The following is a 25,463-nucleotide window of genomic DNA, read 5'->3' on the forward strand; positions in this document are numbered from 1 at the left end:
AAGGAAACCTCAGCAGTAACTGGGAACACTTGTCTAATTCCTCCATAAAAGGATCTTGCCTACAAGTTTAATAGCGATGAGTGTTCATCCCAAAGCCTGCAGCCTAGTGATCATTCCTGCAGTTTAGCTTATAGGAATTAATCATGTGTACCGTGTTTTACCTTTGATGTGTCTATCAGTTCTCCCCCTTGCTGTCCACTCCTAATGCCCTCAGGCACCCTCTGCTATTTCTCACCTACATTCTGCTCATTATTAGTTTTCCTATTCCAATCACTGCCTAATCCATCCTTCTCACAGCTCTCAGAATTAACCTCTAAAAGACAGAGCAGATCATATCTCTCTCCTACTTTAATTCTTTGGCTTCCTGTTTCCTACAGGATTCAGTCCAGGCTCTTTTACATGGTGCTTGGCACCCTTCATAGCCTGGCTTTTGCTTGCCTTTCCATTCCTATTAACTTTTTCTTATGTGCATCTGTTCTCCTGCCAGGACAAACTAATTGTCAGTTCCCAAACATGTCGAATAATTTCACACCTTCATATATGCTATTTCTTCTTCCTACATGGTCTTTGCTCATCTTATAATCGAGTGGCAGGCTCCTACTCCTCCTTTAAGACTCAGTTTAGCTACGACTTTCTGTGAAGCTTTTCTAACCCCATTCCCACCCCCAAGAAAATTGTTTCTTCATTTGTACCATAGCACATCACTCATAATAGCTCTTAACATTTAGCATTGTAATTATTTGTGTGAAATAAATCTGTCTTATTCATGTAGCAAAGCACCCGGCACATAATAGACAATCAAATGTTTATTGGAAAAAGAACTACTTATTTTCATTACTACTATAAAATCTAAATAATAAGCTAAAACAGGAAGAGGGTTGGATAAAGGGGATAAGAAAGGTTAGAAATTGCCAACTCTTCTCCCTACCTGACCACACCAGTCCATCAGTTTGCTCTTTCTTTTGGACCTTGCAGGTGGTGAGGATCCAGGGAAGTTGAGCCATGCCACGTTAAAGAATGGCCATACCACCCCCATAGGGAGTGCCAGATCTTCTAGTCCAGTCCAAGTAGAGGAAGAACCAAGAAGAATAGCAAGTCTTAAGAAGCCTATTCCAGAAGAGGACCCAAAGAAGCGACTAGGTAATTAACTCTGAATTTTTTGCGGTTCGTAGGCCTCTCACTGCTGTGGCCCCTCCCTTTGTGGAGCACAGGCTCCGGACGCGCAGGCCCAGCAGGCTTGGCTCACGGGCCCAGCCGCTCCGCGGCACATGGGATCCTCCCGGACCGGGGCACGAACCCGTGTCCCCTGCATCGGCAGGCGGACTCTCAACCACTGCGCCACCAGGGAAGCCCAACTCTGAATTTTTTAGTTTAAGAGCCATGGATCAGTTATTCTAATTTACTTCGGGGGTTTACAAGAGCCAGGGGAGAAATAAAATCCAGAGGGACTTCTGTTCTCCTCTAGCAGTTCCTCACCTAGTTGCCACTTTAAGTACAATTTATCCCCTCATTCTTGTATTCACAAAATACCTAAATGTGTGATTCTCAAGGACGGAAGAGGATATTAAATATCAGATAACTGTAGGACTTTTTCAAGCTACACATTCCTCCTCCTCCACCCAAGGGACCCTGTGTCCAGTTTCCTGGCTCTTGTATGAAGAATCACTACCATAACAAGTCTGTCTTATGATTGAGAAAGTGTCATATACCTTAAGTATGTTGAGGTTGGGAAACTTTGTCCGTAAACCAATCTATACATTAAATAATGGATGGAATTGACCATAAGCTATGGGTGTGTTAGCTTTTTCAGTCTGTCTTGTAACTCTTTCCTTTTAAATCACATCTGTTATTACACAGGCTCAACTGGAAACCAGCCTAATTCTGAAGCAGAGTCCATTCCTGAGAATGTACCCAAACAGCCTTTACTTCCCCCTAAAAGACACTTGTCCTCTTCTCACGAAGCAAATGAAGGGCAAGCAAAGGATGCCACTTCCTCTGGCAGCACAGCAAGACCACTCTCCTCCACGCCCACCACTGCCATCACCACAGCACCTGCTGCCACCACGGCTGCCACAAACCCAGCAAAAACTGTTAATTCCTCTGTCCCCCTTTCCCAAGCACCCAGGACTCTGCCTGCTTCTACTGCCAGCACTAACACTACTGCTACCCCGAGCCTCACTCATACAGTTCCTGCCAAGCAGCCCCCTATCCCTCCCCCTAAACCAGCTCACAGAAATAGCAACCCTGTCATTGGTAAGTAAGTCTTTAGATTTCCATTGTTTGGGGTTTGGTTTGGTTTTAGACAGTTGTTTGGTTTTTTTTGCGGTACGCGGGCCTCTCACTGTTGTGGCCTTTCCCGTTGCGGAGCACAGGCTCCGGACGCGCAGGCTCAGCAGCCATGGCTCATGGGCCCAGCCGCTCTGCGGCATGTGGGATCTTCCCGGACCGGGGCACGAACCGGTGTCCCCTGCATCGGCAGGCGGACTCTCAACCACTGCGCCACCAGGGAAGCCCAAGACAGTTGTTTTATTGGATAACTGGTACAATATTGATTTGGTCTGTGAGAGAGTTCTCCATAGCTTGTCCTTATGAATGCCCTCAATATAGAAAAAAGCCTTGAAAATGAGGCAGATGGCTATAAATGGAAACAGTGGGGTTAAATATCACCAAAATTAGGTTCAAGTTTTGGGGGATTAATATTTATTTTCCTAAAACAATGTTTCTGAACTACTGTTTGTAGTTGGGGGACTGTACATGTGAAGACCACAATGGGTTTGATCTGCTTGGAGAAAAGGGTTTTTTCTTTAACCTACTTTAAACTGCCAATGCCTTCCTTCAGCATAAATCCAGTAGATAAAAAGGTGATTGTAGGGCTTCCCTGGTGGCGCAGTGGTTGAGAGTCCGCCTGCCGATGCAGGGGACACGGGTTCGTGCCCCGGTCTGGGAAGATCCCACATGCCGCGGAGCGGCTGGGCCCGTGAGCCATGGCCGCTGAGCCTGCGCGTCCGGAGCCTGTCCTCCGCAACGGGAGAGGCCACAACAGTGAGAGGCCCGCGTAACGCATAAAAAAAAAAAAAAAAAAAAAAAGGTGATTGTATAGGTGCCAGTGTAACTTGCGATTCAGTGTCTGGCATAGTACATTCATGGGGAACTGCAAAGATATTTAAATTATCCTGATAAAATCATGTTTTGTCTCAGGAGAGTTAAGAATGCTACTTTTAATAAAATAAGTGGTGGAAGAATGAAAGCAGGGAAGATAACCAGTAACTTTTTATTGGTTTAGTAAATTTTTTATATTTACCTGAATATATTATAGTATATTTAGGTCAGTTTTCCTTATATAAATTTAGAGGAATTTTAAGAAGGGGAGGAGAGGAAAAAAGGTAGTTTTTCAAGAAAAATGATATTAGGCTTAGTACTGCTTAAAGTTTTTGTTAATGATTGGAGAAACAAAAAGTGTGCTCATCAAATGGCTAATTAACCAAATTGTATGGAGTGACTAGAACCTTGAAAAACAGGCTTAGAATTCATTGTGACTATAGCAGGTTGGAGGAGCTTGATAAAAACAGGATGAAGGTTATTATTATTATTATCACTACCTTGGATGGATAGTGCTGTGTTGACTTATCTCTGAGGACTGAGGAGCTTTCATATACTTGTTTTCAAAACCTTGTGAAGTTTTATCTATTTTATCTATTATATAGTTAGGGCAATAAGAATGTGAAGAAGTTGTGATTGACTCAGCTTGCAGTTAGTGAAAGATAGAAACCAAACACAGCCTTTTCAACTCTGGAGTACAGACCTCTGTCCTGTATACTTGTGTTCTCAACCTGTTGTCTAAACAGGGGTTCTCATCATGGTCACCTAGAGGGCTTGTTAAAACACAGAGTGCTGGGCTCTGCCCTTAGAGTTTCCAATTCAGTAAGTCTGGGGTAGTGCCTGAGAATTTGCATTTCTGATGAGTTCCCAGATGATGCTGATGCTCTGTATATGGGGACCACACATCAAGAACCACTGCTCTAAACCAGTAGTACTCCACCTTTTCAGGGTAAGACAATATTAAAAAATGATAATATGTGTACTGTATCCTGGGCTAAACTGCGGAGGCCACTCTTGGCCTCAGGTGAATAGCCCAAAGCAGTAGGCCCTATGACTGAGGGACCAGCATCAGTCCACAAGTGGTCCTCAGCAGAAAGAGAAAAATAGGATAGTTCACAGTTTTTATTAAGGTTAAGTAGACTTGATTTAAAGAACTATCCTTTAGGGAGTTCCCTGCTGGCCTAGTAGTTGGGATTCCGAGCTTTCACTGCCGTGGCCTGGGTTTAATCCCTGGTCGAGGAGCTGAGATCCCACAAGCTGCACGACATAGCCCCAAAAAAATAAACAAATAAAAGGACTATCCTTTATTCTGAAATTATGGACCTTCCTAATTCTTTGGTGTTAAAAGACCATTTCTTCCATGAAGGGGTTATGTTCATAAGTGGTTTACTGAATATCAAGCCTTAGTTGAGGGAATTCACTGGCAGTCCAGTGGTTAAGGTGCCATGTTTCCACTGCTGGGAACCTGGGTTCAATCCCTGGCTGAGAACTAAGATCCCACAAGCCACGCAGCACGGCCAAAAAAAAAAAGAAGCCTTAGTTGAAAATAATAAAAATTGACAACCTGAGATTGGTTGAGGATCTTTTTAATAGTATTGGTCCATGAAACCCAAACATTTGGAAACCAATGTTTAGACATTGCTGTGTCTACTAACGGGCATAATAGTATTAGGACTAATTAGTAGTGTTGGGACTAAGGAAGGACCACCATAAATAACTGAACAGATGAAGGGAATTTGTAACCCCTCCAATGAACATTTTGTCATCTTTCCCACGGAACTACAGCCAAATGCCATTGGGTATTTGTACCAGAGGGTATGTGTACCAGAGGTCATTTCCTTTACTTTTCAGGTATATATTTTCCATAAATTACCAAAGGCAATTTACTTTATCAATTCAAATGTTAAAATACTCAAATTTCGTCTTGTCAGGGGTGGGTTTTGTTGTAGATGGAATAGCTAACCACTGTTTTTAGACAGACAGCAAAAATCCAGTCTACCAAAAAATACCTTTTATTGATCCTGAAATTCACATTTTTCGAATCCTTTTTTATATGTGTATGCAGTATTTTTCTAGAAGGACCTTTTAAAATTTTACTTATGAAGAGTGACATTAAAGCATTATCAGATTAGCTAGACTTTTACTTTGAATGCTGCCAATGGAATGGGATTTAGTGCAGTTAAATTTTTAATTTAGGGAAACTTGAAGTGTTGCTCTCTAGGTAAGACATATAAAACCTTTGAAAACAAGTGAGGGGTTTGCGTAGAGGGTTGGAGGTTGGTAACCGAGAGAACTACTATTTAATTATTTTGCAAGGTTGACCTTTTGTGATGTGTTGATCCACTTCTTTTTTTTTTTTTGCGGTATGCGGGCCTCTCACTGTTGCAGCCTCTCCCGTTGCGGAGCACAGGCTCCGGACGCGCAGACTCAGCAGCCATGGCTCACGGGCCTAGCCGCTCCGCGGCATGTGGGATCTTCCCGGACCGGGGCACGAACCCGTGTCCCCTGCATCGGCAGGCGGACTCTCAACCACTGCGCCACCAGGGAAGCCCGATCCACTTCTTAAAAGCCATTTGGAGCTCTCCAAAGGGACTTTGTGGAATCAACACCTGAGACGTTGTGGGCTTTGGGGGATCACATAGGGATATATACTGTCATGATACAGGGTAGGGGCCTCTCATCTAGTAAATATGTATTGAGGACCCACTATGTGCCAGGCACTGTGCCCCACCCTGTGAATATGCTGATAGAGACAAGGGGTGCCCTGTTGTCAAGGAGCCCATAGGGTAGTGAAGAGTGGAGATGACAGATTGGACATAAAGGACAAGAAGAGGTGTGGACACTAGTAAGAAACAAAGTCAGTGGGATCCAGATGATGGAGCCTCATAATGAGTCCTAGGAACTAGCTGAGTCCTTACCAGTTTGTAGTATGATCTTGGGCAAGTCACGTAACTTCTGTGGCCTCAGTTTTTGCTTCTGTAAAATGGTAAAGATGATCTCTTGTATAAGAAGAATATGAAGTTAAGGATAGAAAAGCACCTTGCTTTCTTCAAAGGCCTCTGCGTTTGCTATAAAAATCCAAGATATCATTGATAGTTTAATAATAAAGTGCTCTGATATCTAGATATCATTATTTATCAGTATATGGTAACAATGCCTGATAGTGTTTGTTTTTTTGTTTCAATCTGCATGTTTAAATTTTTTAATGGAGTACTGTTAGACAAAAGAATTTACTAGCCACATTTTTTTTGTTTTTTTCATATTAACTTTATCTACACCAAGATCAAGTCATAAAAAATTGTCATGTCTATTATCATAGTAAAGAAGTAAGAAGTTTCTCATCAAAATATTAAGGTAGTGGTCTTCCTACACCTCTGTACATTTATTAGGGCTTCTATATATTTAAATATTAATTTTGTTTCAGGATTAGATAGCTAGGGAATGGCAAAGCCATGAAATGGTATAATTTGCCCGAAAGATTAAGACTGAGCCTAGCTCTAATTCTAGGCCCTGGGCTGGCCCCTCAAAGCACTGTAAAGCCATCTTAAACTGAGGTGTTGCTTTCTCTTTTCCAGCTGAACTATCCCAAGCAATAAACAGTGGTACGTTGTTATCAAAGCTGTCCCCACCTTTACCACCTAAGAGAGGCGTTCCATCAACTTTGGTACCCACCTCAGAGTCTGCTGCTGCCACTGCCACCACCACAAAAGCACAAAGTGATCAGAAAGAGAAGAGCACATGCTCTGTGGGCTCCGAACCCCTGCTGATGATCCCCCCTACCGCCCCATCCCCCACACTGCCTACTCATATACCTCCAGAACCCCCTCGGTCCCCTCCATTCCCTGCTAAGACTTTTCAAGTTGTGCCAGAAAATGAGTTTCCACCTTCCTTAGACCTACCCCAGGAGGTTCCCCAGCAGGAAAGTCAGAAAAGGGAAGTACCCAAGAGGATGTTGGACCACAGCTTTGGGGAGCCCCATGTACCCTCTAGGCTGCCCCAAGTCCCACTGCATATCCGAATCCAGCAGGCCCTGACCAGCCCACTCCCCATGACTCCTCCCTTGGAAGGCTCTCATAGAGCTCATTCATTGCTCTTCGAGAACAGTGACAACTTTTCTGAGGACAGCAGTACCCTGGGTCGGACCAGGTCACTTCCCATCACTATTGAAATGCTGAAAGTGTGAGTGCCTTTAAAGCTTGCTTCTTGTTCCCTCTTTACTGTAGCTAGTCCTTCTTGGAAAAAATTAGTTATAGAGAGAAAATGTGAATAAATTTAAATTAAGAAGAATACTCAACAAATAGGACATGTTCTTGAATTTGAACTTTTACTCTCCTGATTTCTATAACATTGTTTCCATGGCAGAAATTTCCATGATGATACAAAAATTACAAACTTCTGTACTTGAAAATTAAAATCACTATGTATTTTTATATGATATACGGGAAGCAGTGTAACATGGTGCTTATGAACATTGACCTTGGAGTAAGATGGCTCTGGGTTCAAATCCCAGCTCTGCCTCTGATTTACTAGCGTGCAGTAGTGTATGTTACTTAATCTTCCTGCTCTTCAGTTGTCTAACCTGTAAACAGAAATAATACCTACCTCATAGGCTTGCGAGAATGAAATTAGACAAATCTGAAAGCTCTAGTGCCTGGCACAGAACCTGGTAGAGAGAGACAGAGAGAAGCCTAGAGAAAAAGAAGGGAGCTCTGAAAGATAGCTCAGTATTTCAGCCCCACAGACTGAAACTGCTCATCTTTTCTCTCCCTCATCTGTCCCCAAACACTCAATCTGTTCACAGTAGCATTGGTACTTATACCTATTTTGTCTGTCTTTTCAAAATTCAGACAAATTGTGACTGAAGATTAACACTTCTTGGCAAGTTGGAAATTTGTCTTACTAATAACTAAAAGAATTGTTATAGAGTTGTTGCAGTATCCTACTTTTTGGTTTTTTTTGCCATAATCTTTTGTACTTCCTGGTATTATTTACTTTGCATCCTGGAAGGAGACAGTTTAGGAATTTGAAGTAGACTAGGTCATAGTTTTATGCCTCCAGAGTGTAAAGCAAAGAAGTTAGTTTTCATCCGTACTTCTCTTTGCTTCCTTGGTTTAGGAAATGGGTTAAATATTTTTATTGAGTATCTTCCATGAGCCAAGTACTGTGTTAGATGCTGTGTGATCTTCTCATTCAATCAGACCAAGGCAAACTTGCATTTTATGTATTGATCATCAGGGCCCTATGTGCAAGACACTAGTGCATTCTAGAATTTGTCTATTTCATTCTCAGAACAAGCCAACAAGGTAGGTATCATTCACATTTACAGAAAAATTAAATAACTTAACAAGCTAGTAAATAAGTTGTAGATCTGGGATTTGAACCCAGAGCCCTTTAGATTAATAGCTGCTAAAAAGTTTCTTAGCAAGAATGTAAAAATTAAGGGAAATAACTATAAATTATTTCATTTATGGACTTTTTCATGGTTATTCAGTAGTTTGCCTTGCAAATCAGTTATTCTTTATGTCTCTGAAAGGAAAACGTAAAATGTAATTATGTTAATTTGTTAGTCCAGACGATGAAGAAGAGGAGGAGCAGATCCACATATTTGCATTCGATGCAGATGTAGCATCTACCTCAGTCATTCCTAAACTACCGCAGTGTCTGCAGGAGGAAGAAGAAGGGAAAGAGAGTGACTCTGATTCAGAAGGTCCTATTCAATACCGAGATGAAGAGGATGAAGATGAAAGCCATCATAGTAAGAAAGGGAGGGAAAGAGAAGGAGAAAGTTCTCTTACAGATAAAGCTGTGTGCTGGTCTTAGCAAGTGTTAAGATGCATGGAAGCAGGCACCCTCTCCCATCGAATCGTCTGGCTGACTGCTCTTGGAAGGCTCTGTGAAAGACTCTTGTCCCTGCTGTTCCCATTGTTATAAAAAGCCAGTGAGAGGGAGCCCAGTAGGTTGAGTCAATCAGTTTTTTATGTGTTTGGTTTTGATTTGAAAATTATTTACCTTGATGGTGTTAAAGAATGTGGAGTAAAGGAAAGTTGGTATTTGGGCTTTGTGGGAAAGACAAAAATGATGCACTCCTTCAGCCTAGTGAGCTTCCTGTGTTCATGGGGCAAAGAAAAAAAACATGTTCATGTACACACATCTGTGAATAATAGAATCCTGATTCCTAAAAGTGGAAAGCAGCTTTAAGAGTAGGAACCTTATGAGGTGTGTTAGCGCAAATGACTCTGTGTTGTAATTCAGAGGCTGTCCCCTGCTTAGACCATCCCTCCTCTAGCAACTCTTATTAAGAAGAAAAATGTAGACAGAGAACTGGTAGAAGGGAAAAGATATTTTTAGCCCGTCTGAGGCCATCTGCTAAAAAGATTTTTAGATGTCCTCAGCTTTACCCCCACCTCTCTGTTAGGTGGATCATCAGAGGCCAGCTAGAAAGCTGGGATTATGATATTGTTTATTCAGACTCTTACCTAGCTCCAGGTGAGGCTGAGCTTTAAGCTCCTACATGTTTTTCTTTCCCTTGTACAAAGGTGCTCTGGCCAACAAAGTGAAGAGGAAAGACACACTGGCAATGAAGTTGAACCACAGACCCAGTGAACCTGAAATGAACGTGAATTCTTGGCCTCGAAAAAGCAAAGAGGAGTGGAATGAAATACGGCACCAGATTGGGAACACGCTCATCCGGTAGGCCTTTTCTTAGAATAGATTGATTTGATTTGATTATGCCAGTACATGTCTTAGAGATGGACTTTGTGGTGGAGCATGCAGGTATCTTTATTTTTTTAATTTTAGAAATCGCATAATTTTTTAAAATACATATTGTACACAGATGGGTATCTTCTAAGAGTTTGGAAATTAAGGAACTAGATGGCTCTCAGAGCTTTAAACCATGAGATAGATCTCACAGCTTTACACCATAAGTATGTTTTTTTTTTTTAAGTTTCTAAGGATTTAGGTGGCTCCCAGGACAGCAAGCCTCTTCTGGCTTGCTCAACCATGAGGTGCCAGCCCAGTTAAAAATCACACACATAGGGCTTCCCTGGTGGCGCAGTGGTTGAGAGTCCGCCTGCCGATGCAGGGGACATGGGTTCGTGCCCCGGTCCGGGAGGATCCCACATGCTGCAGAGCGGCTGGGCCTGTGAGCCATGGCCGCTGAGCCTGCGCGTCTGGAGCCTGTGCTCCACAATGGGAGAGGCCACAACAGTGAGAGGCCCGTGTACCGCAAAAAAAAAAAAAAAAAAATCACACACATAATTTCCATTGTATCTATTTCACATGTTCCATGTAACTGCCTTCTTTCAACCTGTTAGTATATTTTTCAAGTCAGCTGGAACCAAAAGCATAGAGAGACTGGATGCAGGCCAGCTTCCTGCATATGTACTACACGTAGAGTCTAGGTATACAGACAAGTGTTTGCCCACCTCAGATGTTCCTCTCGGAAAGTGGAACTCCTGGTGTATTCCTTACTAACAATTAAATAAGGATGCCTGTTAATTAAAATATATTTTCCTCTCCTACCTCAGACACCTGGCTTTGCTGATGGCAATCTTAATGCAGAACTGTGGCCCTCTGAGTGTCAGCAAGAGACCATCAAGATTAGGAATTAGTTAAGAATGGGGATTTTTTTTTCTTTTAGTTTTATTGAGATACATTTGACATACAGCACTGTATAAGTTTAAGGTATAGAGCATAATGATTTGACTTGCATACATCATGAAATGATGACCACAATAAGCTTAATGAACATCCATCGTCTCCTATAGATACAAAATAAAAGAAACAGGAAAAAAAAGGTATTTTCCTTGTGATGAGAACTCTTAGGCTTTACTCTTTTAACAACTTTGATATATAACATACATGTTAATTATATTAATCATGTTGTACATTACATCCCTAGTATGTATGTATTTTATAACTGGAAGTTTGTACCTTTTGACCACCTTCATCCAGTTCCCCCTGTCCACCCCCTGCCTCTGGTAACCACAGATCTGATCTCTTTTTCTGAGTTAGTTTGTTTGGTTTTTGGAGTATAATAGACCTACAATACTATATTAGTTCCTGGTGCACAACATAGTGGTTTGATATTTCTATACATTGCAAAATGATTACCACAATAAGTCTAGTTACCATCTGTCACCATACAAAGATATTACATTATTGTTGACTATATTCCCACACTGTATATTTCATCCAAGAATGAGGATCTTTAATAATAGATTCCTTGGGCTTCCCTGGTGGCGCAGTGGTTGAGAGTCTGCCTGCCGATGCAGGGGACACAGGTTCGTGCCCTGGTCCGGGAAGATCCCACATGCCATGGAGCAGCTGGGCCCGTGAGCCATGGCCGCTGAGCCTGTGCGTCCGGAGCCTGTGCTTCGCAACGGGAGAGGCCACAACAGTGACAGGCCCGCGTACCGCCAAAAACAATAATAATAATAGATTCCTTTTGCTTTATTGCAATGCTAGTTGCTCGTCTTTGAGTGTTTTTTCCCAGGTCATAATCGTCTTAGAAGAGCTTGTTGGACACTAGCAATGAATAGTCTAAAATTAAAATGTAGAAATACAAGAGATTAACATTTACAATAGCAATTTACAATACCATCAAAACTCTTTAAATACCTGTGGATAAACCTGATGAAAGATTGTGTAAGACCTATGCACTGAAAAGTATAAAATAATGCTGAAGAAAGTAAAGAAGACCTAAATATATGGAGACAAATAACATATTCATGGATCAGAAGTCTCAGTATTATCAAGACATCAGTAGATTTAATGCAGTTCCAATCAAAATACCCCCAGTAGGCTTTAATTGACAAACTGATTCTAAAATTGTTACAGAAATATAAAGCAACTGTGAAAAAGAACAGGACTGGAGGACTAACACTGTCTTATTTTAAGACATATTATAAAGCTAAAGTAACCTAAACAGTATGGTATTGATGTAAAGGCAGGATAGACAAAGAAGTCAGTGGAACAGAAGAGAGAGCCCAGAAATAGACCACCCATATATGTGCAACTCATTTATGACAAAGGTACAAAGACAATTTCATTGAGAAGGGATGGTCTTTTCAATAAATGGTCCTGGCACAAAAATAACTTCAATTCATTCAGTGTATCATATAAAAAATTAACTCAAAATGGATCATAGACTTAAATATGAGAGCTAAAACTGTAAAATTTCTAGAATATGGGTTAAAGAAAGATTTCATAGATATGATCTCAAAGCATGGTTCTTAAGAGAAAAACATTGGTAAATTGCACTTCATCAAAATTAAAATTTTTTGTTCTGTGAAAGACACTGTTTAAAAATATAAAAGTAAAAATAAGCCACAAACTGGGAGAAAAATATTTGCAAACCATGTATCTGATAAAGGTCTTATATCTAGAATATATGAAGAACTCTCCAAGCTCAGTAAGAAACAACCCACTTTTTAAACGGTGGGGGAACAAGGACTTCCCTGTTGATCCAGTGGGTAAGACTCTGCCCTCCCAATGCAGGGGGCCCGGCATGTGGAAGATCCCACATGCAGCACAGTAACTAAGCCCATGTGCCACCACTACTGAGCCTGCGCTCTAGAGCTGCGTGCCACAGCTACTGAAGCCCACGCACCTAGAGCCGGTGCTCTGCAGCAAGAGAAGCTACTGCAATAAGAAACCCGCACACTGCAATGAAGAATATCCCCCGCTCGCCGCAACTAGAGAAAGCCGGCGCACAGCAACGAAGACCCAATGCAGCCAAAAATAAATAAGTAAACAAATAAATTTATTTTAAAAAATAAAATAAAATAAATAATAAAAGACTGATAATATTAAGAGTTGCTGGGGCTTCCCTGGTGGCGCAGTGGTTGAGAGTCTGCCTGCTAATGCAGGGGACACGGGTTCAAGCCCTGGTCTGGGAGGATCCCACATGCCACGTAGCAACTAGGCCCATGAGCCACAACTACTGAGCCTGCGCGTCTGGAGCCTGTGCTACGCAACAAGAGAGGCCACCATAGTGAGAGGCCCGTGCACTGCGATGAAGAGTGGCCCCCGCTTGCCACAACTAGAGAAAGGCCTTGCACAGAAACGGAAACCCCACACAGCAAAAATAAATAAATAGGGCTTCCCTGGTGGCGCAGTGGTTGAGAGTCTGCCTGCCGATGCAGGGGACACGGGTTCGTGCCCCGGTCTGGGAGGATCCCACATGCCGCGGAGCGGCTGGGCCCGTGAGCCATGGCCGCTGGGCCTGCGCGTCCGGAGCCTGTCCTCCGCAACGGGAGGGGCCACAGCAGTGAGAGGCCCGCGTAACGCATAAAAAAAATAAATAAATAAATAAATAAATAAAAATTAATTTTAAAAAAGAGTAGCTGAGGATGAGGCCCAGCTGTATTCTCACATGGTGGTAAAATAGACTGGGAGTGTAAAATAGACTACTTTGGAAAACAATTTGTAAGTTTCTTTAAAAAAATCAAACAACATATGATCTAGCCATTCCATTATTTCTAATGGTCCCCCAAAATAGAAACAAGCTAAATGTCCATCAAAACATAAATGGATGAATATGAACATAGTCCTGTGATGGAATACTACAGAGTAGTAAACAGGAATGAACTATTTATAATGCCACTACTTGGGTGGATCTCAGTAATTATCCTGAGTGAAAGAAGCTAGACAAAAAAAGAGTACATACTGTATGATTTTATATAAAATTTTAGAAAATGAAAACTAATTTATAGTTACATAAAACAGATCAGTGGCTGCCTCGGGGCAGGGTGGTTGAGAGTAAATAAAGCAGATGAGTGTTTGCTTGGAGGCAGGGAGATAGAGATTACAAAGGAAATGAAATTTTGTGAGGGAGGTTGTAGTGGGTAGAGTTGTATGTTCCAAAATAAATCCTAATCTCTGGTACCTTTGAATGTGACCTTATTTGGACAGAGGGTCTGTGTAGATATAATCAACTTAAGATGAGGTCATACTGGATTAGGTAGGCTCTAATCCAATGACTGGTGTCCTCATAAGAGGAGGGAAATTGGGATGGATAGACACAGACACACACACAGAGAACCCTGTGTGACTAAGGCAGATACTGGAATGATGCATCTACAAGCCAAAGAACGCCAAGGACTGCTGGCAACCACCAGAATCTCGGAGAGAGGCATGGAACAAATTCTCCCTCTGAACCTTCAGAAGGAACCAACCTTTCTAACACCTTGATTGTGGACTTCTGGACTCCAGAGCTGTGAGAGAATAAATGTCTGTTATAAGCCATTCACTTTGTAGTAATTTGTTACAGCAGCCCTAGGAAATCAGTCCAAGGGTGATAGACATGTTCCTTACCATGACTGTGGTTATGATTTTTTTTTTTTTTAAGATTTTTACCCTGAGGAGCTAAATCGTTTAATGCACTCTTTTTTTTTAATATATTTATTCATTTACTTATTTTATTTTTGGCTGCTGTGTTGGGTCACCATTGCTGCGTGCAGGCTTTCTCTAGTTGTGGCGAGCGGGGGCTACTCTTCATTGTGGTGTGCAGGCTTCTCGTTGCTGTGGCTTCTCTTTGTTGCAGAGCACGGGCTCTAGGCACGCAGGCTTCAGTAGTTGTGGCACACAGGCTCCATAGTTGTGGCTCACGGGCTCTAGAGCTCAGGCTCAGTAGTTGTGGCGCACGGGCTTAGTTGCTCCGCGGTATGTGGGATATTCCCAGACCAGGGCTCAAACCCGTGTCCCCTACATTGACAGGCAGATTCCTAACCTCTGCGCCACCAGGGAAGTCCTGGTGATGATTTTATAGGGACATACCTATGTCAAAATATCAAATCATGCAATTTATTGTATGTCACTTATACCTTCGTAAAGCTGTGGTGGTGTTTTTTTTAATGAACACTGAAAAAAGAAACGCTTTGAAATACATAAAGTTGTAAATTGTATATAAAATGGGGGTGGGAGTTTTCCATGCAACTAAAGAGTTTCTAGCACACAGTTCAAATACTGTCAGAGCTATACGTTAAAAGTAAGAAATGAAGAACTTTCTGATTCTAGAAATGACAAGTTGTCATTGGTGAATAACATCTCAGAACTGGGAATGAGATGAGAAACTTCATCAGATATTTCAGAGAGGACTGAAATTAAAATCATAGGTTTTACAGAATATAACTCCAAAAGAGACAACTTTAAATTCCAGTAGTTCCTAAAACACTGGTTTAAAAATCAAAAGAAAGGCTTCCCTGGTGGCGCAGTGGTCGAGAGTCCACCTGCCGATGCAGGGGACACGGGTTCGTGCCCTGGTCCAGGAAGATCCCACATGCCGTGGAGCGGCTGGGCCCGTGGGCCATGGCCGCTGGGCCTGCGCGTCCGGAGCCTGTGCTCCGCAGCGGGAGAGGCCACAACAGTGAGAGGCCCACGTACCGCAAAAAAAAAAAAAAAAAAGAAGAATCCACCTCCCAACGCAAGAGACACGGGTTCAAGCCCTGGTCTGGGAAGATCCCACATGCCACGGAGCAACTAAGCCCGTGTGCCACAACTACTGAGCCCACGTGCCACAACTACTGAAGCCTGCGCACCCTAGAGCCCACGCTCTGCAACAAGAGAAGCCACTGCAATAAGAAGCCTGTGCACCACAACAAAGAGTAGACCCCGCTCGCCGCAATTAGAAAAAACCCGCTTGCAGCAATGAAGACCCAACACAGCCAAAAATAAATAAATAAATTTATTAAATAAATAAATCAAAATCAAAAGAGGACTTCCCTGGCGGTCCAGTGGTTAAGACTCCACGCTTCCAATGCGGGGGGCGCAGGTTCAGTCCCTGGTTGAGGAAGTAAGATCCCACATGCTGCACAGCCAAAAAAAAATAAAACAAAATAAATAAAATAAAAAGAGGAACATCAGAGTCATATGGGAAGCATTATACACACACACACACACACACACACACACACACACAGTCTCATTCTGGTTTCCTAAATGAGAATTTTTATTAATATCTTTGAGGATCTGTGTTAACCCATATGCTGAAGGAGCAAATCTGTTTGGTTGCCACCAGAACAGTCCAAATCTTCATTTTACACATGAGTAACTCAAGGTCTAACTGAGCTTTTTTGTGGTGATAGGGCTTGCTGGCATCAAAGCTAGAACTAGAATCCTGGCCTCCTGTTTGCTTGTACAATTCCTTTTTATGTTGTAATATCTGTATTAACACTTTCAGTGTGAAAAGTGTTTTATAAACACTTTTCATAAGGTGTTTCAAAAGTGTTTCATAAACAGATCTTTATAAACAGGACCGGGAGACTTAACATTGACAATATTCTTATTTATCTCCTTTTTAGACGACTGAGTCAAAGACCAACACCAGAAGAACTAGAACAACGAAACATACTACAACGTGAGTCCAGCTATGGAAATGAAGTTGTATAGATTTTCTTTGTGTGTTTCTGACTTTAATATACATGACAGAAAAGAGAAGCATTTTTCAACAAGAGCCAAGGAGAGAGTATTCTAGCCAAGGAAGGAGTATTCATACTTTTTACCCCTGAAGGAACATAGTTCCCCCCAAGCTTCCTTTACAAGATATCATTATGATATTGTTTAGTGTACTGGGATACTCCAGAAAATTGTATTTTAATTTTCTCATAGTATCCTGCACCTACCTTGGGCATTTGAGAGGTTTTGACAGCGTGTGCTGCCCAACTTTTCTCTGCCTTAAGAGAGGTAAGGTAGTGGTTGTATATTTGGAGTGGACCTTCCTATTCCTAGTGTCTGAGAGGTGGGACCCAGAACAAGTCTCAAATGCAGCAGTTCTGCCTTTTTCATCTCTTAAGGCTTTCATACCTCCGGAGTCAGAAAATAGGACCATGTATTTAATTTGCTTTCTGTTTATGTAAATGACTAACTGAAATAGCATTCTAATCCAGTACAGATTTATTTTTCCCGATTATAGGGTGAAATTTGTCCTTAAATACCTCCACAGTGAAGAGGATTAGGCTTCATAGGGTTACAAGTGTGGGAGCCTTTATAGACTTATCATGTGAAACCTAGTGTGAGCTCTATTCTCCATTGTTAGTGGTTACTCTTGAGCAAAGGTCTGCGAAGTTTTTCTTCCAGGGCACATAGTAAATATTTTCAACTTTGCAGGCCAAAGAGCACAAGGAAGCTATTATGTAGGTACTTATCAAACCATTCAAAATGTAACCATTTAAAAATGTAAAGGCCATTCTTAGCTCATGGGCAGGAAAAGTACAGGCAGCTGGCCAGATTTGATACCATAGTTGGCTGACCCATGCTCTTAAGTATTTGACTACACCAGTTGACAAGAAAATTGTCTTGATTAACCAGTCCCAAAGTAAGTATTTTATTCTGACTTGGAGCCTATAAGAAATATCTGTGTATGGGACTTCCCTGGCAGTCCAGTGGTTAAGACTCCAGGCTTCCACTGTAGTGGGCCTGGGTTCAATCCCTGGTCAGGGAACTAAGATCCTACATGTCATGGAGTGCGGCCAAAAAAAAAAAAAAAAAGAAATATCTGTGTGTAATTACTGAAACGTTTGATATGCAGATTGCCATTTTGAAGTAATATTTTTTGTTTGTGCCTGTCAACTGTAGCTAAAAATGAAGCTGATCGTCAGGCAGAAAAACGAGAGATTAAACGTCGGCTCACTAGAAAGGTACACTGTCTCAGTCTGTCCACTCACTGTGTGTCTTGTATTTGAATGACCTATTTGACTGGAAAGAAATAAATTTGACTTGAATTGCCATAGACTGCTGTGAAAATAGAACACGATGAAAATACAGAAAACACAGCATTATAAGAACGTTTTTTTCCCCATTTTTACTGTTTAAAGAAAGCCTGGCACAAGAAGGTGCTCAATAAATGTTTGCACAAGTTTTGACCTTTTATTTGGTAGACCTGGGATTTTGGTGTAGACTATAAAAGCTGTTGATGTATGGAAACGGTAACAGGAGGAGTGTGTAGAATTCAATTTTGCAAGGCAAACTGGTGGTTTTCTAAACAGAGAAAGAACTGAACTTGACCCTTAGTAACACCTGAAAAGTATGAAAAACCAAATAGGATTTTCTCATTGGTCCCAAATCAGTTAGGGTAGAATCTTTTCTGTACCAAACTTGTGTTAACCCTTAAACTCTGGGATTAAGCCCTTTTTCCTTTCCCTCCCTCCATAATAGTTGGTAATTACCTCCTGTAGATTCTTGGAGTTGGTCTGAGTTCTCTAGACATTTCTTAAAATGTATAAGAATCCCCAGGAGAGCAAGGAATCTAGGCATTTTCCTCCTGATTTTTCCCACTTCTCCCCTTCCCCAGGACCAGAGGAATTATCCTTGATAGATTGGGGGTGGCTAGAGGCCATCACTGGACTTAATGCCTTCAGATTGAGCAAGTTACCTGATTGTTCAACCTTAAATCATGATTTGTTACAGAATCTGATATCTTGGGCATTATTCATGGTGAAAGGAAATTCACCCTTAATATTACCCATTAATAGATATTGCTTTCATATTAAATGTATTCACTTTCTAATGTATTAGATATGAATTTGTAGCCCTGACCCTTTTGCTACCCAAAATGTGGTCCATGGAGCAGAAGCATTGGCATCACCTAGAGTTTGTAAGAGATGCAGAATCTCAGGCCCCACCCCAGATCTGCTTAGTCAGAATCTACACTTTAACCACATCCCCAAATGGTTTGTATGCATGTTGAAGTTTGAGAAGCACTGGTTATACTGGTTTATAGCAATGGTTCTCTGTCTTGGCTGTGCACTGTGGAGCTTAAAGAAACAAACAAACAATCTCCTGATACCCAGAATCTCTGAAGATGGACCCAGGGATCAGTCACGTTTAAAGGTCCCCAGCTGATTCCGATGAAGCTCTGCGTTAGAGGCAGTTTGCATGCATGATTGATGCCTAACTCCTGGCATAGTGAACTGAGAGCCTCCATTTCTTTCAGCTCAGTCAAAGGCCAACTGTGGCTGAACTACTTGCCAGGAAGATTCTGAGGTTTAATGAATACGTGGAGGTAACAGATGCTCATGATTATGACCGGCGAGCTGACAAACCTTGGACCAAACTGACCCCTGCTGACAAGGTGTCTGTTGTCTGTCTGTCTCTCTTTCTTTATTTGAAGGGTACAAGACATTAACTAGAAGGGGGAACCATAACAAAATTTCTACTTCTCGTATAATGTTAAATATCTAAGGTACAAAATACCAAGATGTACCAACCAAAACTTTATACTAATGACTTCACCACCACCACCAAAACTGAAACAGAAGAAAATCCCTGCTACATCACAGAGTACAAAATCTGGAAATACAACACATAAACAGTGGTTATGTTTGGTTGGAGGGAGTTTGGATGGTATATTTTAGTAATTACCCATATTTCACTTTTATAGCAGGAAAAGTACTTTTACATGCTGTGGAAGCTATAAAAAGTACAATATCTCTTTGGAGGTCTTCAAGTGTTTCGATTTAACTGGAGATTTCAGGTTTATTATGAGATGAAGGGTGTCAGGAAAGGCGATATGCATCAGGCTCAGAGCTTCACTCAATGTGTTGACCTGGCTTCCTCCCTCCCTCTGGGCTGCCTTCCGGGGGTCGCAGTCACTCACAGAGTTAAGCACAGTAGAGACTAGATGGCAGATGCACTGCTGTACTCTAGCAGACAGAAGATGCTGAAGCGTTTTTGTTTCTACTCTGCAGGCCGCCATAAGAAAAGAATTAAATGAATTTAAGAGCTCAGAGATGGAAGTTCATGAGGAGAGCAAACATTTTACACGGTAAGACCCAAATACTGTGAGCTAAGTAGAGCTCCACCAAAAAGCAAATGTAGCAGAGTTGTTCAGCTAGGAAGAACTCTAATGACATAGTTAAAAGAACAACACTCAGTGTTAATTGCAAGAAGACTACGTTAAGAGAAACAGATGAGAACTAAGAGGCATAGTTCATGCCTTATTGAGTATGGCATTTTATGTATATTATTTAATCCTTGCAGCAAACATACCAGGTGTGTTCATATCCCCATTTTCTTGATGAGGAAGTAGACTCAAAAAGGTTAAGTAACGTGCTTGACTTGCACAACCAGGATGTGGGGAAAGGAATGAAAGACTAAAAGCCACTGGGTGCTCTCTTCTCTGCACTTCACTGTCCCAGGTTATGGATGAGGAACTGTTGCTGAGCTAGACAACAGCCTGCCCTCTCTGGTTTCAGTCCTTTCTAGCACACTTGATCTTACCAATTTAGTGTATAAACATCATGAAACAAGCCAAGAAGCATTTTGATTTGGAATTACTGTTGTGATTAAGGACCCAGCCCATACCTAAAGACTCAGCGAGCCACAAATGGAATCAGTGAAAGTATCTAGGTGACTCCCAGAACATTTATAAAAGGAAGCTAAATGAAAGAAGTTATAATGAAAATTACAGTTTGCTGTTAAAAAAAAAAAAAGGAAGAAGCAAAATTGGAAATAAAATATTGTTAAACATTTTTTCGATCACGGTACAGACAAATGGTTATTTTAACTACAGAATTTTTTTTGTACTGAACTCTGACAGGATTAGAGAAGGCAGATTCTTTGAACAATAGTAACACCATTCAGGTTGCTGTAATATGAACTCAAATAACAAACCATACTTGCCAGCAAGGAGATTATAGTCTAATCCAGGAAGAGACCTATGTACCACTGTGTACAATCAATATGATAAATGCCTTAGTCATTCTGAGGCCTGAATCTGTCAGGTTTCATATCCCAACTCCACCATTTCCTGACTATGTCAGTGTTAGCTATTTTTTAAAATAAATTTGTTTGTTTGTTTGTTTGTTTATTTATGGCTACGTTGGGTCTTCGTTGCTGCACGCGGGCTTTCTCTAGTTGCAGTGAGCGGGGGCTACTCTTCGTCGTGGTGCGTGGGCTTCTTATTGCAGTGGCTTCTCTTGTTACAGAACACAGGCTCTAGGCGCACAGGCTTCAGTAGTTGTGGCACATGGGCTCAGTAGTTGTGGCATGCGGGCTCAGTAGTTGTGGCTTTCAGGCTCTAGAGTGCAGGCTCAGTAATTGTGGCGCATGAGCTTAGTTGCTCTGCGGCACGTGGGATCTTCCCGGACCAGGGCTCGAACCCGTGTCCCCTGCGTTGGCAGGCAGATTCTTAACCACTGCGCCACCAGGGAAGTCCAGTGTTAGCTCTTTTTATTAGTAGTAGTATTAGTAGTAAAGTACCATATTGAGCAACAATACAAGAAAGAGAGAAGGTGACATTTAGGCTGCATCTTAAATTATGTAAAATAATTTATTTGGACAGGAAGGAAGGAAGGAACATTGTAAGCAGAACTGCCAGCTTTAGCAAGACTTTGGGAGGCAGGAAAATGCGTGCTCTAAGTAATAGAACATGTAGCTGGAGCAGAGGATGGATGGGGGCAGCATGGTGAAGGTGAGACTAGCAAGAAGGGTTACAGTCGTGTTCTGAAGAGCTTTGACTCATGCTAGGATATTGGAACCATTGGAGTTCTGTGTATTTGGGGAAAAGCCCTGGTGGAACTATGGAAGGTGATTTGGAAGAATGACGAGACCAGCAGCAGGGAGACCAATTAGGAAGCAACTAAAATAGAGTGAGCATGCTGCTAGCTCAGACCAGGGAAGATAGGTTTGAAAGACATTTCAAGCATAGAGTCAACAAGATTTGGCAATCTGTTGATTCCAAGGATGAACTAAAGGAAGTAATCAAAATGACTCAGATTTCCAATGTGATTTTTGAAGACTGTTTAGTTAATAAGGAGTTCAGGCAAGCAGTTTAGGACATTTATTCGGTGAATATTCAGCACCCACTACCTGATAGATACAGTGCTAGGTGCTTGGGATATAGCAGAGAACAAGATAAAGTCCCTGTCCTCAGGGAGCTTTTATTCTAAAAGAGGAAGGCAGACAGTGAACAAACTAGAAAGTCAATTATATATGTTGAGTCTGATGAGCCTGTGACACATGGAGGGGGAGCTGCCTAGAAGACAGTTGGATATTCAGCCTAGAGTCCAGGGAGAAACGCAAGGTATAAAGATTCAAATTTACGAAAAAAGATAGTAGTTCTTAAGGAGAAAAGTGTTTTGTGTTTAAAGGGTGGACAGAGGAAAATGAACCAGGAAAACATTGAGGAAAAGCAATTGAAAAAGAGGGAAAACTAGGGAAAAGATAGTGTTACAGAAGTCAAAAGAAGAGAGTTTCCAGAAGGAAGGAAGAGGATCAGGAGTATCGGCTGCTACAGAAATGTTAGGTAGGATTAGAGTGGAGGACAGGTGGCCTTTTCAGTTGGACATTCATTTCATTACTTTTAAGATAATACAGTTGACCTGTGAACAAGGCAGGAGTTGGGGCTCCCACAACCCTCTGAACAGTTGAAAATCCACATATAATTTATAGCTCCCCTCCATATATGTGGCACCTTGGTATCCATGGTTCCACTTCCTACACAGGCTATTCAGTCATGTAGTTCTGTGGTATTTACTATTGAAAAAACTCCACGTACAATTGGACTCGCACAGTTCTAACCCTTGTTATTCAAGGGTCAATTGTAATAGCAAAGAAATCTACGATATTTGGTAACTCAGCTCTTTTTGATCATCCGTTTTAGCTACCACCGTCCATGATGCTGAAGTTTGAGAGAGGATCTAAGCAACCCCCTAAAACAGGGCTGCCTTGCTGCTTCAGTCTCCAGAGCAACATGGAGGGAACTTCAGCACTTCTCAGCGCAGCCAGAATTGAGTCCTCTGGGATATAGTTCTGGGGTGAGCAGCACTTCTGTGAATGTAGCATTTCACTGGAATGGATTCTCATACGCTGCCTTGGGCAAAGCTGAACACTTTGTCAGTGCTTTCGAACCTTTTAATATTGCAGCGTACCTGAGGGCTCGTCCCTCACCAGCCACCAATGTTCTGAGTCACTTGCAGGTTCCAGGGTTTATTGGCTGCACCTCACCCTCACCCACGATGACTGCCTGTGCTGAGGCACAGTTTGCACGATTAGGCTTACCTGCCCTGTCCTGTTGTGAGACCCACCTGTGTAGGCGCTAAATTCTAGCCATCACGTCTAGTTGGTGGTGGGGGAAACCTTCTGGAGGCCCCCAACCTTCTGGAAAAAGTGGCCCCCACCTCCAGGGGAAGCCTTCATACCACACTGGCATGTCAGCTGAAAGCACTGCACTATACCTCTTCTGACACAGCAGGACAGTCCTCTTCAGGCAGTCCAGCCCAAGAGAAGCTCAGGATCTGACATGTTCTTCCTTTTGGCACAAGTCATTCTGACTATTATCTGTAAAAAAAAGAAAGAAATCTTGAAGAAATGATGGGAACTTATGTTTTTCCTGTCTGTTAAACAGTCTGAGCTGCAACCAGATTCCAAGTTGGGAAAATGAGAAAGCATATATGTTTTCTATATATAAAAGCAAAACCAAAAAAGGCCTTTACATTGAGGCTAACTTGGCAGAAAACTGACTCATGGCTTAAATTTTATAGGCTATTGTACTTTTGTTGTACCAAATGATACCCTAACTCATTCTAACCAAGAGATGTGTTTTCCCCCATAAAGCAGAGTTGCAGCAACTCTGGGAGCACTTGTGTGCTGTCAGCCCCACACTTCCAGCCAGAACACAGCAAGGTCCTGGGGATGTGGAGTGCTAGATAGAAAAAGGTCTTTGGAGAAGCAGTTAGGAGGGGCAAGATCATGACCCACTGCTCCTCTCTTTTCCTCAGTACTGTTTGCCTTCTCCTGCTATGTGCTTTGTCTTAACTCCCAACACTGATCTTCCTGCTGACCCTCTCTGGGAGCTTCCACCTCACTCACTCCTCCTCTTCCAAGCTGTAGCCAGTGCAGCTGGTGCCTGGGCATCGACTCAGGCCCCACTCCTTTTTGTATGTGTAATATATGTTAATACGATTTCCTAAAACAGAAGATTCAGTTGCTTTCTTTGAATTTTTACTGAAAACCATACAGCCTTACTATTTCCCTCTAATTCCTGTACATTCTAAGTGGAAGGGGAAAAAATAGTTTCTACTTAACTGATGAATGTGGCTTTTTCCCTTTAATGTTCAGAAAATTGTGGCTATCTTACAGATTTCTTCTGATTTCTTCTGCAGTCCATGTTGTTCTGTATGTGATCTTTAAGTGGATTTTTCTCTTTTCCTCCTTTCATGTCCATGTAAGATTTGCTGAACAATCAGAATATCAGGTTAAAACAAAGCTAAAGTGACCTTAAAAGGTAGTATCTTCCCTCCATATGGGGAATAGGGAGGTATGTGGATTTCTCAGTAAACGTCAAGTGCTTTATGGCTGTGGAGATACACTGGGCCCACATCTCCTTCAAATTCATTAACATTTGGTATGACCAAGGGAAGATAAGTGACAATTCTACAAAGTTGTTGGAGGTCTGTATATAAGGTGGCCACCCATTAAGTGTTAACTTCTTCTAACCTTTCTGTCTTCTTGTTTTGGAAACTATTTGGCTTATGCCAGCATCCTCTGTGGCTTCAGATGACATTTTTCAAACCCCTTTCACCGCCTTCCTTTCCCTTAATGTGCCAAGCTTGAAACAGGATTTGATTTCCTGAGCCACTTGTCTGCTTTCTATGTGCCACCAAGGAATCTAGTTCATCTTTCATCTCATTCATGTTCTTTTGAAGCAAGATGCTTTGGGAGTCAAATCTTTCAGGTGTTTATATAAATATATATATAAAGAGGATTTTGTGTTCTCTTTCCGTGTAAGTAACAATTCACAATCATAATGTAAAGAAGAAATAAAAGCCTGTTGTATTGTACTTCAAGATGCTTCTCTGATGTACAGAATCTCCTTGTAAAATAAATAATTGCATTGTAAATCAGTCTTCCTATTAATATTAATTATTAATGTATTTTAGAATTAAAAAAAGTTATACTATTCTGGTATGTAGTGTTTATTTTTTATGTTCTACTTCACTCCAAATGATTTAAGGTTGCTTAAAAATGCTCCCTAAGGGACTTCCCTGGCAGTCCAGTGGTTAAGACTCCGTGCTCCCAATGCAGGGGGCATGGTTCAATCCCTGGCGGGGGAACTAAGATCCTGCAAGCTGCACAGCGTGGCAAAAAAAAAAAAAAAAAAAAAAATCCCTAAAATATTGCTAGACACCCTAAATGAGAAGTAGATGAGGGGGAAAAATTATAGTAAGAACATTAAATGTAGCCAGAGAGGAAGGTCATTGATGTTTGTGTCTGTCTGTACAGAATTGTGGAAAAAGAATAAGCTGCAGAAGGGAAAGCCAACTGCGAACCCCACACTGTGTAGCAGGTGCAGCTCTAGGTTTTATTAATCCCACCTAGACTGGGAGGTAAGTGAAAGTACACCCATTTTAACAGTGAAGAAC

The 25,463-nt window shown here is 41.7% G+C and overlaps 1 protein-coding gene across 15 annotated transcripts in view; it reads left to right on the plus strand.

Moving 5' to 3' along the window:
* Positions 1–25,001, plus strand: part of PHACTR4 (phosphatase and actin regulator 4) — a 103,170-nt gene extending 78,169 nt beyond the window's left edge. For all 15 annotated transcript variants that reach the window (XM_032649555.1, XM_032649892.1, XM_032649467.1 and 12 more), the window contains 10 exons: positions 976–1,140; positions 1,858–2,253; positions 6,675–7,278; positions 8,667–8,854; positions 9,636–9,789; positions 16,404–16,459; positions 17,677–17,738; positions 19,034–19,171; positions 19,788–19,864; positions 22,703–25,001. In XM_032649555.1, the coding sequence (XP_032505446.1) occupies positions 976–1,140; positions 1,858–2,253; positions 6,675–7,278; positions 8,667–8,854; positions 9,636–9,789; positions 16,404–16,459; positions 17,677–17,738; positions 19,034–19,171; positions 19,788–19,864; positions 22,703–22,718 (1,856 nt within the window). In that variant the 3' untranslated portion in view covers positions 22,719–25,001. The remainder of the gene's footprint in view (positions 1–975; positions 1,141–1,857; positions 2,254–6,674; positions 7,279–8,666; positions 8,855–9,635; positions 9,790–16,403; positions 16,460–17,676; positions 17,739–19,033; positions 19,172–19,787; positions 19,865–22,702) is intronic.
* The last annotated feature ends 462 nt before the right edge of the window (positions 25,002–25,463 follow it).

Source organism: Phocoena sinus, chromosome 1, assembly GCF_008692025.1.
Source record: "Phocoena sinus isolate mPhoSin1 chromosome 1, mPhoSin1.pri, whole genome shotgun sequence".
Classification (NCBI taxonomy): domain Eukaryota; kingdom Metazoa; phylum Chordata; class Mammalia; order Artiodactyla; family Phocoenidae; genus Phocoena; species Phocoena sinus.